General features: G+C 38.6%; 1 protein-coding gene across 1 annotated transcript in view; it reads right to left on the bottom strand.

Moving 5' to 3' along the window:
* Ush2a (usherin) overlaps window positions 1-18,390 on the bottom strand; it is a 692,185-nt gene that overhangs the window by 151,968 nt on the left and 521,827 nt on the right. The window contains exons 49-51 of the mRNA XM_013066500.3: window positions 13,333-13,554; window positions 4,991-5,214; window positions 759-963 (exon numbers count right to left, since the gene is read on the bottom strand). Of these exons, the coding sequence (XP_012921954.2) occupies window positions 759-963; window positions 4,991-5,214; window positions 13,333-13,554 (651 nt within the window). The remainder of the gene's footprint in view (window positions 1-758; window positions 964-4,990; window positions 5,215-13,332; window positions 13,555-18,390) is intronic.

Here is an 18,390-nt window from a genome sequence, read left to right as displayed (position 1 = left end):
GAGCCACACTGCCAAACCCCTTCATAAATATTTTTGATAAATTAAAGAGTACATGAATGAATTTCAGTCAATGCTGGTGTTGTTAGAGTTCAGTCGTAAGTTTCTCTAAATGGCTGAAAATTGGTTTCAGTGGAATTGTTACAGCACTACAAAAGTGTGTGTGTTTAAACTTTTTCATGAAAAAAGGAAGGGTTGTGATCTTTCATATTCAACTTACAGTATGTTCCTGCAGGAAAAGCAATCTGGAGTGTGAATTTTAAAAGCCCTCATAATCCTACCTCTGTATGTGGAAACATCTATTCACTTCGGGAGAGAGCTAGGGCAAGTATGTCTCAAAAGCTCTTCAGAATCTTGACTCTGATTACAAGGGGAAGATACAAGGAGGGGATTCTTATAGGTGGAACCCAGTAATTGTCAAATGAGGGTCTGTGATTCAAATTTTTAACCAAGTGCCGGAAGAAAATGGAAATTGGACAAATTGTCCAGTACACTGAGAACGTTGGTAATTAAATCCATTCTGATAAATATTTCTGATGGCATATAGCATGCTAAATCCAAATAATGAGTTAAAAGTCAACAAAGACGTAGTTTAGTCTCATGGGAGAGATGGAGGACAGGCAGAAGGTAAACTTTGTAGCCAATGTGCTATGGGAGCAGAGGAGAGAGGAGAAAGGGAATCCATCATAGGTTATGGAGGGAGGAAGTCAGAGAGAAATAATGTTTCTCACATTCCCTGCCCAGCTACTGCAGCCCGTTACCTGTGAAGGAGAATGTGTTCATGTCTCCTGTATGAACAATCTCTTCGGGAGACGGGCATATTTCTTCAGTCGATGCCTTCCCTGTGGAATTGAGGGACCTGCTTGTCACAACACAAACGTGGCTGGTGAAGTTGAAGTCACAGTGTCCACAGTAAGCAGTGGCTTCCTTAGACGCTGGGCACAGAGTCCCACAAACTGCGGTTTCCTGGGTCAGCGGAGGGGCGGGAGAGGGAGAAGAGGATTGTAAGATTTCCTTTAGACTTGTGTAGGGTAGGTTTGTATATCTTTCAAATGAATCTTGTCCTACTTGATAATGAATCTGTCAAAATTCATAAAAAGAAATGAAGGTAGTTTGTCTACACGCAAGTATGGCTACTTTGAAGTGACCCAGATTGGGATTAAAATTTCAATTTTGCAAATTCCTAGCCCTGTGAACTCATAATCTCAGAGCCTTAGCTTCTTGAGAGGGGAAAATGGAAATTAAATTTTCCATGAAGGTTTGCTATGGGGAGGAAGTGAGGTAACGCATGCATATGCCTTAGGCTTAGTATGCATACCACAAACAGTGATAGCAGTCATGAGTGTAATACGGAACTTTTGACAATTTCCTGTGATATTCTGGGGAAAATAAAGAATGGAATATTTGAGAATTTGTACTCCCTGTGCTATTGGGAAAGTTGGACCTGTAAGAAATATTACCTATCTAACTTACAGAAAATCTCAATATTTCATGAACTATCATTATACATTATAATTATAAACACTTTCTTTGATGAATCACTGGACTTTATGTATTGATAATCATTCTAATCTGAGTGATTTAAATACTTAAACATTCTCAATTATAGAAGCTTCTCCAATCAACTTCTCCCTTACATAAAATGAGTTAAATTATTCTCACCAAGTTGCTTCAGAGAAATATAGCAGAAATTCCATCTAAAAATGGCAAATTGGGCACTTGTACTTATTTCTACATACTCTTAAAGCTCAGCCAAGTGACAGTAAAATAATGGTATAAATATGAAAAGTCTAAGGAAACAGGAACAGAAATAAGACATTCAAAGATTTCTGGAAGCTGGGAAGTAGAGGGATGTAGCACATACACTGCCATAGGCCCATTAATGTCCACTATTTTCTTTTATCCTTGGAAGCCTGGGATTTTGAAGCCTATTCACAACAAGAGGAGCCACATTGTTCGATTTGTCTGTATGGCTAATGCACAGGAAGGATATACCGAGCATCCAGTGGCCAAGTATGACACACTGGTATGCAGGAATCAAATCTCCCTCCTTTTCACCGAGATTCAAGCCTACATGTGAAGTAGCACGAGACAGAAGGGTCTCAGGACCCCAAGATGTTTCTTGGAGCAGGACGCCTAACTCATATTAGATTGGAATGTATTGGGATGTAATGCAGAAGACTAAGACAAAATTTTGCTGAGAGAGTAATCCTAAGTATTCTCACACACACATACACACATACACACATATGTACAGACAAAGACAAAGAAAGGAACAAGAAAGAAGTAGGAAGAGGAGGTGGAGAAGGAAGGGAAAACAGCAAGGGGAGAAGAGGGCAAAGAAAAGGAAGAAAAAAAAGGAAAGGAAAGAAAACGGTTACTACTGTAGGTGTTGTTACAGATACACAGTACTAAGTAGTTTAACTGTGGGGATCATTTATATATGCATATATACATCAAGTTATATGCAGTTTTTATTTGTCAATTATACCTCAACAAAGCAGAAAAGATTTTCATTCTTTGGAGCCAATACATAGTTGCATATCTGTCTTTAGATTTAGTATACTCTAGTTAGCTGTGGGCAATGAAACCCTAAAATAGTGGCATTAGTTAGTGGCATTAGTGGTAGGAGTGGCAAAGAAATAGAAACTGAAGGTTAGGGGGCTGGTGAGCTCTGGACAACGTGGGGACATGTTTGGTACCTTTAGGCCCTGAGACAACTGTCAAGGCAACCCACACGCACTGAGCTCCTTGCTCTGGGGCAGAGGGTGCTAAAGCAGACCATTAGCAGTATGTCTGCACCACTGTGAGCTGCATTCGGCAAGATATTACAATGTGAGACCAGCTCAGGGAAGAGTGGGTAAATTAAAAGGAATGGGAATGGCCCCTGGAAGGCAGAAGCTAGGTGCCAGAGGGGATGTGGGAAAGTTACTGCACATGGTGCACCCCGAGGCCTCGCACCCCTTTTCCTGCTGGATTTCCCGAGTGCTGGCAGCCCAGCACGCCCCCCACCCCAACCTGGGGTAGAGAATTGAGGTAGTTAATTAAGCACTGTGATTCCTTGAGGAAAACCCTTCTGGCCACATGATCACCCCACTGTGCTCCCCACCTCCGTGGTCCCCAGGCCTCTGCTCAGCAAAAGCTCAGTCAGCCTCCAAGAAAAAGGAGAGATTTCCAAGCACAGAATGAGGGACTCCGAGGAAGTAGGGAAAGCACAGAAAAGAAGAAAACTAAAATAGACTCCAATGAATAAATGAGACAGGCCAAGGAAGAAAGCAGACAACAAAAACAGCAAGATGTAATTAGTATTTCCAGTGGGCTAAAAATAGATGCTCCTGGAATGAAATAGCAGTAGGAGGGTGTGAATAAACAATAATCAGCAAAGGAGAGGCATTAAAAGTGTTTTAAAATGAGAGCTGAAATTTAAAGAAATTAGTAGGATGAAAAATAAGGTTAAGGTGATATATTATCAAATTGGAAAAAAATGAGTTGATCAATAGGCATGAAACAGCAAGAAGAAAACTGAAAGATCAGTTTAGGAAGACCAGTCTCCAAATAGTTGATAAAAGGAGAGGTAAGAGACAGCAAATTATCAAATAAATAATAAAATAATATTTCCTGAAAGACTTCAGACTGAAGAAGTCCACAAAAACTACATCATTAAGAACAGTAATAGCCTCCATATTGATGAACATTTTCATGAAAATTTAGAGGAAGAAAATAAAAAGAACATCCTGAAAAGCTTACCTATAAAAAACAGTAATCAAAGTATTATCAGAAGCCTCAAAACTACAGCAATGCCTACAAAATTGGAGATTATTTTTACCCTTGAAATAGGTATTTGGCCAAGCCATTAATCCACTGGGAGGGTAGAACATGATTTCAAACATCACGCCCTCCCAGAATTACCTTCTATGCACTAATATATAGGAAGATAATTCTTCAAAATGTGGAAATCCAGGACCCACAGTCAGGGTACCAACATGAGATAGGGTGGGAGAAATTCCTGTTGCCAGCTTAGGGGAGCCCTGCAGGGTCTGTTGTTTGGACCCTACAGTGGTCCCCCTCAGATTGAAACAGAAGGAAATCTCTGAGAGAGGCATTCCAGGAAACATGGTAGAACCTACAGATTGACATCATGCTACCTGATTCAGTGTGGAGAAATATTCTCTTTGCCATAAAAATTTAGCTAACTCTATGTATCATCTATCATCAAAATTCTTGCTGGGGCCCTAACAATCTCAAAAGAATTATTTCCCATCCATCCAATGATATCCTCACAAGGACTGTGTAGTTGTCACATTCAGCAAGTGTCCTTTCACTATCTGTGACCAATATACCCATTTTTAAGCTGCCTTGGGATGAGAAATCACTCTAGCACACGGGAAGGTGTTTTGTTTAAATGTCCACTACTGCTTAAAATGATAGGTGTCTGGGGTCTTGGGCAAGTGTGATGCCCAAAAGCATGACATTTGTGGATGGGAGGGTCCCAGCACATGACCATGCTTGGTGCTTCATTTTGGGGGTTAACATCGGTACTTGTTCATTCCGTACCGTCTAAAGGACTACAGAGAAACCTAGCCAAGTGAAGTAGATGTTCCAAGGTCTCCATGACAGGAAATGGCGGATAGGTTTGACAAGTGAGAGGGAAGGAGCAAGAATTTCCACCCATGTCATCCTCCAGCTCTCAGGGCCATGAAATGGTACCATACAGGACAACCTGAATGGCTCTTTCTGCCACAGACTTCAGTGCTGCACTCAGGAGTTCTGGGCGATGCTTCCCTGAGAACCGCTAATCGTTATTAATTCCTTTAGAATTCATTGCAAAAACATTAATCATAGCAAACTCATTCGGTATTAATATGGATGTAATGTGAAAATGAATAATGCACACAGGAGTTTTTATATTCCTATTTTAGAAAAATAGTTATGAACAATGTATTTCTCTTTCCATTGTCAAATCAGTGCCTCAGAGAGGTTTTCTATCAATTACCTTCATCATCATTCCAGTTGAAATCTTGTCAGAGCAAACATATTTCAAAGGATTATATCCAACTCCATTACAGCATTTTTGGCTCTCTGGAATAAGTTCAGTCTCACAGCATTTTACTGGCAATGGGACCTTCTTTTTAACATGTGCCTTAGACTCTCCACTGGAGGCTGAGCAGCATATGGTATCTGACATATTCACATAATCCTGCCCACAACAGAACATTCCTGCAACAATAAAATGTTATATATGAATATTAAATAAAAAAGGAAGAAAACTGAGGCTGCTATAAAGTTTGGTATTAAAAATGTCAGAGTCGGGCAGTTTCAGAAATGGTCCAATAGCTAAGGTAGCATTTCCCTACCAAGGTGATCTAAATGTGCAGTGAGGGGGCTTCTTACCAGCAGCACTGCACACTAATTATCAAAAGAACAAACAAGAAGCAGTGTTCGGAAATCATTCAGCCAGGCCACACTTTGCCTGTGCTTCACAAAAGAAGATCGGATTTCTGTAATCAAAACTGCCTGCCCATTTTGTGAGGATGAGATCTTGCTGGAGAAGACAGTTAGACCATAAGCACTCAGAGAAAGCTCTAGAAATTCACAGGGAAGAATAAGTCCCCAGGCAATCTGGGATGAGAGGCCATCCTAGATGTGGAAGCCCCTGGAAGGTCTGGCCAGTCTTTGTCTAGGGTAAGGATAGATATCCACTCTTGTGAATCCACTCTTTCTCTGTGACTTAGAGCTGGCACCTAAAAGCAGCTGAGGATGCTGACTGGTCAGGACTGGAGCCTGGCTCTGTTCTAAGCCTGTGAGCAGATACAGTGGAGGGGCTGGGCAGCAGGAGAAAGACCTTTTAGGGAAGACCCTCAATTTCTGCCTCTTCCAGACACTTGTGTGAGAGATACTCAGACTTTTTAAAACATCCCACAAAGTTCAGTTTAATTACCTGGATTCACATCATTTAGTTATTGCCAGAGAAGAAAAACAGCAGAAATTTAGACATAAAAGCATGAATAAACAATACTCTGGAGTCAGATTAAGCTAGAAATTCAGGTGCCTAGATTCAACACCCCACTACTATCATATCATAATTTATATGCAGTTATACAGCAGCACAATGTGATGAGTGATTTACTTTAATTAGAATTTTGTTTATTTATTATTAGTCCTGACTGATAACATAAAGAACCTCAAATTCAAAGTGCCCCGAGGTCCTGCATTATTTAATCTGGCCCTGTACAAACATCTACATTATGAAAGACACTCCTAATAATAGACCAAGGAGTTTTAAATAGTTTTTTTCTTAATCCTTGAAAGTAGACGCAAGTTTGGCATATGCCTTAAGGAAGATGTTTATCTACATGGCTCCAAACAATCTTTTTATTTTGTCTCCACCTGTAAAAATATCTTTCAGTTTTTCTTTATTATTAATACTATACACTGATCATAACAGAGTTTTGACAACTATGGTTATCACCATGTGACAACTCTTCAAAGTGAGTGGTTTAAAAGGCTTCTATGAATAGCTTTTTATTGTTTTAAGATTTCCTGGAGTTCTCTCAAGTAACATATGCCCAGCAGGGTTATCATTGTAGATGTAGTCTTCTTTATGGGGGGTGGGGTTGGTTTTTGTGTGTGTATGCATATACAAATGCAAACAAACATGTAAGGGTGTACATGTGTAAAATTTTAAAAATGACATTTTTCTGCTACTTCCTGATCAGATATTTAAATACAATCTTAGATTTTTGACTGTCACTTTTTTCTCTAGTAATTTTCTTAAAACCATGTTTCTATTTAGAAAAAGCAATCAAAATATGAAAGCTGGCCTTTTCGGGAGCAGAATACATTCTCCTCCTCCATTCCAGAATTACTCCATGGTTTCGCAATGCTTTAAGTATGAAATCAAAATGCAGACATTGACCTAATTCTAAATTCCTAATCAGTCATCTGATCGCTCTGAGGGACTTTTGACAGGTCAAGTAAAATTTTGATAATTAACTGCTTTTACACTAGAATGAAAAAAAAATAAGAAAAACGATGCTTTTTTTCACAAAGAGATTCATCTTTGTTTCACCGAATTGAAATTTTCAGCCAGGATTTCACTCACCTAACAAGAAGTGGACTCCCTTTCTAGTTTCTTTGGTAAACCATTACTTCTTTAATTATTATCAACCTTGTTCCAGTGTGATAAATTGCTAATTACTTAATACCCTAATCAGCGTTCATTCTTTGTACAGATAAACTGTGACAGTGCCATTAATTTAAATAGTAATTTCACTTAATGGCCAGAACGGCACACCAGATTTTTATGCAGCATTTTTTGAAGACTGCATCCATCACTGCAATATTCTGACATAAAGATGTCTGACATGCACTAACTCACTTAGGAAGCACAGATGTTGCAGAGCGGAGTTTGGTAGTAATTCCCATAGTGCATCACTTCAGCATGAATGAGCTGCAAATTCAGAGACAGACAATCTTCCAAAACTGCATTGCAATAACTTTTGACCCCTACCTCATCTATCACATGTAGCACTTGACTTTTGAACTTTGACGCATAAAATGCACAATTTTAAATAAGCCCAAAGAAAAAAAAAGGCCCATGCATTATTGATAGATCTGTCCATTCTTCCAGAGGCTCCTCATTAAATTTGTACAAAGGTACAGAGTCTCTTTGAGCAGTTACAGATGTTGCTAAAGTGGTGCAGTTCACACAAAACTTGTAGATGTTGATTTTTCAGATCAAACAGCATATATTGTCTTTCTAAACTGCAGTGGTAGTCGGTGGATGGCTGAAGAAAGAGTGGACAGAGGAATTTTTTACTTTCAGTATTAGCAATCTTCAAATATGGTACCGACACACACATTTAATATCCAGGAATCAAAAGGAAATCATTTATAAACACATCTGCCTGATTAATTTCAAAATAGCTTCATCTTCAAAACAAGTCCTGCATTTTTCTAAAAGAAAACCAAGAATTATGCACCATGCTCTGTGATTAAAAAAATAACACAGTAGTAAAAAGCAGTCTGGAATATGACAGTCACTGTGGAAGTATGGGGTTGATGGGGGAACTACATTTTGAGCAAAGCAATTTTGCATTTTGGGACTAGAAGAAAGAAAAATTGTCTATGATTAGTCCTTGAGACAAACATCAGATTGGTTGCCAGAGCTTATAAGAAAAGAAATCCATACATGCCTTTCCCAGTAGATGGCTCTCTGGCTACCACCACAAAATAGAAAGAAGGAGTAGGGATGGATGTACCCCAAATCATTGCAATATATTTTATAGCATGTGGATCTTTAAATTTTTCAAAAGTTCATTTTGTTATATGGAAACCTTCTGGGATATGTTCTTTCAACCCAACTCCTACACCATGGATTTCCGTGGCTATCCCACCTTCTTTGCAAAGTTTCCAAATTCCTTCTTATGAAACATTCTTTTTATTGGTGGTAGTCATTCATTTTGCCAAAGTCAGAGTCTAGGACATGGAAACTCAGTGTTCTATTTGGAAACAATTTCAGTACACAGTGTCAGATCAAATGTTGCTTGGACAAAATTTATAATAGAAATAAGGAAATATATTCCAAAGGCATGTAACTGACCAGTTTCCTATGGCTCACAGAAAATCCTGTCCCTTTTGAATGATAGAAAGGTTTTAAATTTCATCTTTTTAAAAATACTATGGGATATGTCAAGTCCAACCCAAGATTAGTGACATAAATGATAAAACCATATAAGCAAACACTAAGGAAAAGAGAGTAATAAAGAGGTTTAAAATATATTCAGAGAATATGGTTAAGGATACATGTCCATGGAAATGACAAGCATGACTTTCATCCCGAGACACCTGTATAACACTCCACACAACTCATCTGCCCAGAGAGAGCACTAAAAACATAAACGCTACCCCAGCACTTCTGTTCCAACAGCATCTGTTAATTCACTCCATTTATAAAATACATATTGACAAAGACAACTGAACTGGGACCGGGGAGATTTGATTTGGTGTGAGAAAGTCAATTCAATGTGATTTTGTTAAAGGGCTCCTGCAGGCAAATAAAAGAGTTTAAGTAATAAAGTACATAAAGAGATGTTTTACGAGCCAGCGCGGTCGTGTGGCAGGCACACAATGCCAGGCGGCTAGAGCGGCCAGGCTCAGGAATGATATGCCATCCAAACCCTGTGTGGCAGGTATAGTGCATGCCTAGACAGAGCAGAAAAGGGGCCATATGGATATTCTCGAAGGTCACTGAGGTCACAGTGCTCATGAATGACAGGAGCAAGTGACAGCAGAGAGGAAAAAACACATGCAGAGCTGTCTCTTTTCAGTGAAACCTGCAGGCATTCAGCAGAATAAAGAGGTCCCTCCTACCTCTTTTTAAAAAAAGTATTATTTCTCTCATCTGCCATGATTGCATGAGCTGGTGCAGTTGAAAGAAACTGTAAGCAACTCTACAAATAATTGTGATTCACAGGAGTTGAGTGGCAACATAATTTGATTAAGGAATATTGGACTGGTACGTGGAAGTAAACACAGATCTGAAGTTTGGGCCCACGGATGGACGTCAAGGGTATAAAAATTCAGGTGAGTTCATGTGTGCTTTCTATGTGTTCCTATTTGAGCAAAGGTTTGTAACTTTCAAAAAATTCTCAAGGAAAAACAATGAAGAACCTTTGTCCTCTAGACAATAACAGTTACTCCATTTCTTAGGACAAGTACATTTGACTTTAGAGCAGTAGTGGCCTGGCTTCTCTTTCCTTCTCCTTCACATTCGTTCTACCACCTAAATTTAATGAATCTCATTAAATCCCCGTCTTATAGCCACATTGATTCTTCCCAGAGTACTAAATAATGTTCAAATCCTTTTGCCTGCTCAGGTTTACCTCCCTCTATTTCCTTACAGAAGGTGTGGAGCTCTGATAAACTGTAGGGCTCACCATTACTTGGACAAGTTTGGAGACTGTTAATTTTTCACTTTATATCAAATCATTCCTCTGAAAATCCTACTCATTGCTTATGGTACAACCTACATGAAGCTTTCTTCATTACCTTGATGGGACTTTTGATTAATCTTAAGGATATACATACATTTATTATCCCTCTTTTAGGCTTCTGTATACTTAGATACTTTTCTCCTTAATTTGATTATAAATCAGTCATTTTTATCCTCAGAAAGCACAAATAAAGATATCTTGAACACAGTCTCTATATGCTACAGATTCATTGAATGAAGGAATATGGCAATTGACTAATCAAAAATAGTTGCAGATGAAAAAAGTCAGTAAAATGAGATATTTTGCTGTCATCTTATAATTCTGACTTGTTATAGAATTAAGGAGACAACATTTTTGCATACTCCCTCCCTCTGCTTGTAGCTGATCCATCCAAAAGAGGAGCAAGTACTCAGCTGGTCCCTCACAGCAAAGGATAACCAACCAAGTGCCACAATTTTCTAGTGTAGATTAAAATCCCTTTAAACAGCACAACAGATATTGGTCTCAGGATCACTATATTCACACAAGTTATTGAGGTCTCAAAATAGTCTTTATTTATATGGGTCATATCATTTAATTCTTATTGTCTTAGACTTAAAACTCAATCCTAAGTGTATATTTATTAATTTGTTTAGAAATAATATCAAATCTGTAATACCTTTATGAAGAATTGATATATTTTCCAAACTGGAACATTTAGTGAGAAGAATGACCCTGTTTTACATTTTTGCAAGCCCATTTCATGTCTGGGCTAACAGAAAACAACTGAATTCTCGGATGCGTTCCTGCTTTCTGTCTGTTGCAATGTCACTTGGCACGCAGTCCCTGGAAAACTGCCGTGTGTTTATGAGGGAATGGGAGTTAGGGCAAAGAAGAGTTTGGTGGGATTGTGAAAAATAGTTCTGATTGCACAGACCCCTGAAAGCATCTGGGTGACCCTCACAAGGGCCCAAGCCCAACTTTGACAGCTACTGCCTCAGACTCCAGAACTGTATTACAGCACCTTTTCTTCTAACTTGTACAAGTATGTGGTGTGTAAGCGACAGACTCTGTAATGTCTGTTTTTTGTTTTCCTGGTCATTCATGAAATGTGTACAACTTGGTTGCCATGTTCTACAAGACTGGCTCATCAGACTTAATGAACATTGGTTTAGTTTGAGGTGGAGGGCGCCCCATGCTGTATAGATATCAGAACACTTTGATATAGATACCAGAATACGTTGGCTAAGAGCATAGACCTTAAGCCATGCAGCAGAGTTAGAATCCCTTCTTATCATGGGAAAACCTCCCAGTCTCCCTTTGTATTTAGGTGTCAAGAGATAGTTGAATTCTAGTCAGTGGAATGCTAATAAAACTATAAAGATGCTAGTAAAACTAATAGGGTACTTCAATAGTAAAACCAATAAAGAAAAAAATAGTTGAGCCTGGCAAGTATTTAATTTGGATTCAGTACATTTACTATATTGGTTTCAGTCACTCCCATAGAAAAAAAGAGTTAAGTCTTGAATATGCCACTTTAGATTCAAGTTGAAGAAGTAGAATGTGCAGATGTATTCCTAATTCAGATGCATACAAAGGGAACCTTTAAAGAAAGAGAAAAATTAGTTGGTCGAAAAATTAATATGAGACAGAAACTGGAGAAATTTAAATGATTAAATAAAACAATACTGATATCAAAAAGAGATTGTAGTAAAGTAAATTTTACATCATAACTGAAAATAGTGAAAGAAAATGATGGATTCAGATTTGAAGCAATGCATAGGCTATTTGATTATTTGATAAGGTAAATTATGAAGAGAAGGGACTCAAATACATTGGAGAAAGTTATACTTCTTGGTGATTTCCAGGCAGGATAATGACATTGGATAATTTACAACCCCAATTTAGACACTTAGGAAGAATACCCATGAAATACAGGTTAATAAAGTCAACTTCACAAACAATTAAGATAAGTCATTGCAAGGCATCTTCAGACCAGAACAATTTAAATGGCCCACAATCCTGGAAAGATCCTCAGTAAAGATTTCCCTAAATCTGACAGTAAACATTTATATAACGTATGAGTTGTGAATCTTAGAGCCATCTTCCTAAACTTCAAATAATCTAAAAAAGCGATTACAATGAACCAGGTGACCCAAATAGACTGAATTACTTTTCTTCCCTCTCTTAATCACAGTGAAAAGCCTTGGTGGCAATGAAAAGGGGTGTATGCAAGTGGCGACCCAGTCAAAGGGGACCTGGTAGAGGGAGGTGTGCTATTCGTGTCAGTGGGATCTGCTAGGGTTTTTCTTTTTCTTTCTTTTTTTGATTTGTAATTTATTTTCCCACTGTAAATAAATATTCATTCTACATTTTGTTTGTCTTCATTATTTCTCTTTTTAAAAGGCTCTCAAATTACATAAGTTTCAGCTTCTCCAAACTCTAGGTTGGACCAGCTCTATGACCTTGAATACATTTCTAATGTGCATCCTTCAGTTTCCTCACTTGTATTTTATTATCATGTTTGCTTGTTTGCTTGTCTTGCAGTGCTGGTGATCACACCCAGGGCCTCATAGTGGTAGGCAAGAACTCTACCACTGAGCTCCAGCCTCAGCCCATTTCCTCATTTAAAAAATGTGCATCAGAATAGTATCTATCTGTAAGGTTGTTCTAACAATTATTTTGCTAATGTTGTACAAAACATCCATCCGGACAATACCTGGTAGACAGTAAGTACCCATTTAATGATAATGATTACTTTCTGGGTTTTTGGATTTTTTAAATTTGTTTGTTTTTTGGGGGGGGCAGGTGGGGAGGTTCCAGGGATTGAACCCAGGGTCTCTGCACTGAGCCACACCCCTCCTTTTACATTTTGAGATTGGGTCTTGCTTAGTGTGCTAAATTGTCCAGGCTGTGCTTGCATTTGAGATCCTTCTGTCTCAGGCTCCCAGAGTGCTGGAATTATAGGAGTAGACCACCGCTTCCAGCGTGATAACAATGAACACAAGTGTTAGTTTCATAAATATTAAAGAAGAGGAGAGTAAAGGAATTATACTATGATATCATCTTAATAATTTTGTGCACACATTCGCATTTACTGAGAAATGTTCTTTTGCTGTAGAATCAATGAATTCATGTGCGGTTTTGTTTTTGTTTTGTTTTTATTTTTAATTAATTAATTATTATTATGATGTTTTGTTTTTGGTGTAACACCTTCCACAGGGAGTTTTGATGGGATGCATCCGATGCACAGACACAAGGCGACACTGCAGTTTTATCTGTCATGCCGCTAACTGTTGCACAGGACGCCGTGATGCCAGCACACCCTCCTGCGTTTCCGGCTCCGGGGTGGGGCCCTTACCTGGCAGGTGCGCGTATGCCAGGCCTCGCGCCGCTCCCCCGCAGCACTGCAGGTCGCTGCTCACCACCTGCCCCCCGCAGCACTGCCGCCCCCGGCCGTCGTGCAGGGTCCCCCCGCAGCACATCTGGTGCCCCGCGGACGAGTAGGGCATCCGGCCACAGCAGGCGTCGCCCAGGTCCACGGAAACCCGGCCGTGCTGTTCATCCAGACAGCAGATTTCACCTGTCAGTTAGGGACAGCAGCGATCACTGCGGGAGGCAGAAACAACACAACACAGCACAGCAAAACACCTCTGCGGTTCACAGCTACGTTTGTCGCAATCGCCACGGAGGCTGACGATTGACAGAATTACTAGGAAGAATGCGGCCCTGTTAGAGGTGCAAAATCTCAACAGAATACCATGAGTTCTGTGTTAAGGATGCATAAACCCGGGGTTCTGCTCACAACCCAGGCGCTAAATCGAGGTACCCTTGTGCGACTGATAACCCTGGTCAGGTCTAGGGACTCGGCCGCTGGGCTTTCCAGAAAGAGCATGTCTTGGAATGCTTTTCTGTTGCGTGTAGATTTTCTTTTTGAAAGTAGGGTGGATTAAGAAATTAACTTGTAGGTAAATTTATACTTACCATGACTCTAATTTTCTCAACCAATCTATATTTACTTAACCAAATAAAAAGCTTCTGATGGGAGAGTGAATTGAGTGAGTGGAGTAAGAATCCTCTTCAGGTTAGCACACACAGACTTTGCTGAACTGTGGCGGATCCTGAACTTCAGGAACACAGTTAGACCTGCGTGCCCCCTCACACCGTACTCCTTGACACTTGGGGTAAGAAGAGGACAGTCTTTGGTCTGGTGACTTAGGGTTAAAAGATGCAAATATTCCAATTATCATTAGTCATTTGGGGAGAGGGTAGAGAGGCCTTTAAAAGACAGGGACACTCTCCAAGCCAGGCGTGGTGGTGCAGGCTGATCATCTCAGCACTCCAGAGGCTGAGGTAAGAGGATCTCACGGTGAGTTTGAGACCAGCCTGAACTACATAGTGAGACCCTGTCTCAAAAAAAAGGATACTGTAAAAGAAAAATTTAAAAGTAGTTTCCCTTAACAATGCCTTAGAATGGACTAATAAAAAATAGTTTACTATCCATACAAACCTACCAAGGCCGAGTTATAAGAAATAAAACAGTGCTATGAAATATACAGCTAGTAGCAAGATTGAGTGAGTTACGAAAACCTTCCCCCCTAAAGAAAGCTTCTTGTACGGTAGACAGAAGTCATAAAATGGGCAAAAGTCTTGGATAAACATTTTCTAAGAGATATACAGAGGATCAATAAGCACATGAAAAGATGCTCAATATCACTAATCGTTAGTGAAATGACAATCAAAACCACAGCGACATTTCAGTTCACACTCATGAGGATGGCTACTATCAAAAACAAAGCACAACAACAACAGAACAGAAATTAAATGCCAGCAAGGGCATGGAGCAGTAGGAACACTTGTGAATTGCTGAGGAAAGTGGAAAACGGAAAATGATGCAACTGTTGTGAAAAGCAGTATAGAAATTCCTCAGAGGTCTTAAGCACAGATACACCACATGACCCAGACAATTCTAGTTCTGGTATATCAAAATATCAAAAAAAATTGGTTACATAACCCCCCCAAAAATTAAAATAGGAGTTTGGACAGATACTTGTACACCCAAAGATCACTGTGATTTCATTCACAATGATCAGGAAAGTAGAAATAGTTTAAAAATACATTGATGGTAGAGAGATAAACAAAATGCGGTATCTACATACAATGGAATCTTTTTTTTTCCCCATTAAGTTTATTGGTACATTTTAGGTATAAAATACAGTTACATTCATCATTGGGATCTGGTACCTTTACATGAGTATCTTGGTTCTTTTTTTTTCCCCTTCCCTTGCCCTCCCTTCACCCCCTCCACCCTTCCCTATTTGCAAAGGCTTTGTTTCCATTTTTTTCATTTTCTCATATTATTCTTTTCCCTTTTTTCCTTTCCCCTACCCCTCCCACTTCCGCTGCATCTTTACACCTTTTCTTCCTGTTACACAATATCAATTATACATTTTTAAAATTACAATATCAAGATCTAGGAGACATTACGTACCTTGGAAGACGAATTAATGAAACTAACTCTGGAGGAAATATAAAATTTGAACAACACCTATTAAAGAAAGTATATTCCTAGCTTGAAAACATACCTATATGACAACAGCAGGCTCATAAACATTTTAACTGATAAATTATATCAAACAATTAAAGCAGAAAAAAGAAGGGACACTTCTCCCCTCATTTTAGGAAATCAATATTGTGCTAATCCTAAAACTGGATAAAGATGATAGAAGAAAAAAGTATGAACATACATAGAAATTTGTTTAACAAAACAAACTATTAGAAGTCAGATCTGGCAGGATGTAGAAAGTAGTTTTATTATAGTGATGGTAGTGTTGGTTCAGCATTGGAAGATCCACCCCCAAAAGTCATCATTTTAACAGAGGAAAGGAAAAAGCCATATGATCCTGTCACTAGTTGCTGAGAAAGTATTGGACTAAATTCTACAGCTGTTCATGGTAAAAGCTATCAGGAGACTAGAAGTAGAACAGAACCTTCTCAACAGATTAAAGACATGTACTCCATACTTCCAGCGAGAACGCCTTATATGAATGGAGAAGATATAATGCTTTCTCCTTAAAGTGGGGAACAAGGGCAGATATGCTTACTCTTCATCTGTCCATTAAACTTTGAAACATAGGCCCAAACCAAAATAATCTGGAAATAAAATGACACAATTAGGATAGGATTGGCAAGGTAGAAGCAAAATCTTTATATGTAGATGAAATGATCATCTATAGAGAAAATACTAAGAAATCTCTAGGAGCCCCTAGAACTTGTATTTGAATTTAGCAGGATTAGAAAACACAAGGTATATATAAAAATTCAGGTCTGTGTATACTTGCTATGAATGAAGAATTGGATATTGAAATTTAAAAGTTATGTAGGAGTACAAAGGATCTAGAAAAGTAAAAAGAAAAAGAAAAAAAAACAGTGTTGGAAGACATTTAGTACCAAATTTTAAGACTTCTTCTAAAGCTACAGTAATCAAGGCAGTGTTGGTGTAAGGAAAGACATATAGATCATTGGAAGAAAACAGAGAATCTAGAAATAGAACCACACATATATGGTCCACTGAGTTTTGAATGATTATTTAACGTTAGCATTTTATAGAATATAAACTCAATTCAAGAGCCGAGGAAGAGATAGTGTTTTCAGCAAACGGCACTAGAACACCTGCTATCTGTAGATTAAATGTTAACCTCAACCCTTTATTTCCATACATGAAAATAACTTGAAGGGATCTATGAACCTAAATAAGAAAGCCTAAAAGTATAAAACTTTAAGAAGAAATTATAAGGGAAAATGTTTATGAATTCAGGTTAGGCAAGAACTACCTAGGATACAAAAGACATGATGTATAGAAGAAAAAAAATAGATAAATGAGATTCCATCAAAATTTGGAACTTTAAATGACAACATTAAAATGAAAAGTAGTTCTTAAACAGACCATATTTCCAATGCATATGACCTATAACCAGAATATATAAAGAATTCTTAGAGCTCATTAATAGACAACCCAATTAAAAGGTAGACATAAGAAGATGATAAATGGCCAGTACAGCACAAGGAAAGGTGTGCAACACTAGAATCAGAAATGAACAATAACAAGATTGAATTATACACTCATTAGGGAGATGAAGTTAAAAGTTTTAAAAGCCTTGTCATGACTTTTTCTTTTTGTTGGATTCTCCTCCTTTGTGTTTAATTTTTCACACCCAATGGATTCATTCTGCTGGGTTTCCTGGGGTTGTGATCCTCATTGTCTTTTCCTAGGATGTTGTCTAAAATTTTTTGGAGTGCTGGTTTGATATTCATGAAGTTCCTGATGTGCTCTTTATCATGAAAGTATCTTATTTCTCCATCAGTTTTGAAAGATAGTTTTGTAGGGTACATCAATCTGGGTTGGAGGCTGTTTTCCTTTAGGGCTTGAAATACGTCATTCCAAGCTCTTCTTGCCTTGAGGGTTTGCACGGAGAAGTCTGCTGTGATTCTGATGGGCTTTCCTTTGTATGTGATTTGTTTCTTTTCTCTCACTGCTTGTAGAATTTTGTTCTTCTGTTGGATTTCTGGAATCCTAACTATTATATACCTATGTGTAGAGTTTTTGTGATCAAGGCTAGTTGGAGTCCTATATACCTCACTTATCTGTATGTCAAGTTCTTTTCCCTTGCTTGGGAAGTTTTCTGCCATCACTTCTGTGAACAGCTTTTTTATATCATCTGCACTCTCTCCTCTTTCTTCATTGACTCCAATAAGTCTTATGTTATTCTTCTTTGCATCCTCTAGCACCTGCTGGATTGATTTCTCGTGTTTCCTTACAATTTTAAAGCAATTTTTTTTCCTCCTCACTAATTGCAATCTTTTCTTCTATATCTGAAATTCTATCCTCACATTGGTTCATTCTGCTGCACAGACTTTCAATGGAGTTTTTAATCTCCTGGAAATCTGTTTACATCTGTTTTATGGGTTCCATTTGTTTCCTATGTTGGGATTCCATCATGTTCCTCAGATCCTCTATTTTTCTTATCTGTGTCCTCTCTAGACTTATTAATCATGTCTTGCACCATGAGCAAAATCTTTGCTGTTATCTGAGTAATTATTTCTGATTTCATTTTTCCCAGATCCTCCTTTGTTGCCAGTTCAGAGAGTCCAGGTGGTTGAGTATCAGATTGTTACATCTCCTTTCCCTTTGGGGTTGCTGTAGGTGATCTGGAAGTCTGTTTTTGAGACTTGTTTATGCGTCTTCTCATTTCCACAAGGGGGAGGGGTGCTTCTGGCACCAACGTGGCTCACCTTCTCTGCCCCAGGAGCTTGGGATGGTGGTCCATACAATGGAATCTTATTCAAACCTAAAAAGGAATGAATTCCTGACCTGAGCTACAACCTGGATAAATCTTGAGAATATTATGCTAAGTGAAAG

Source organism: Heterocephalus glaber, unplaced genomic scaffold (assembly GCF_053883595.1).
Source record: "Heterocephalus glaber isolate CG9 unplaced genomic scaffold, H.glaber_assembly_v1.0 deba00001067, whole genome shotgun sequence".
NCBI classification, from domain to species: Eukaryota; Metazoa; Chordata; class Mammalia; order Rodentia; family Bathyergidae; genus Heterocephalus; species Heterocephalus glaber.
The sequence above is the reverse complement of the archived record's forward strand: the minus strand, read 5'-3'. Positions and strand labels throughout refer to the sequence as shown.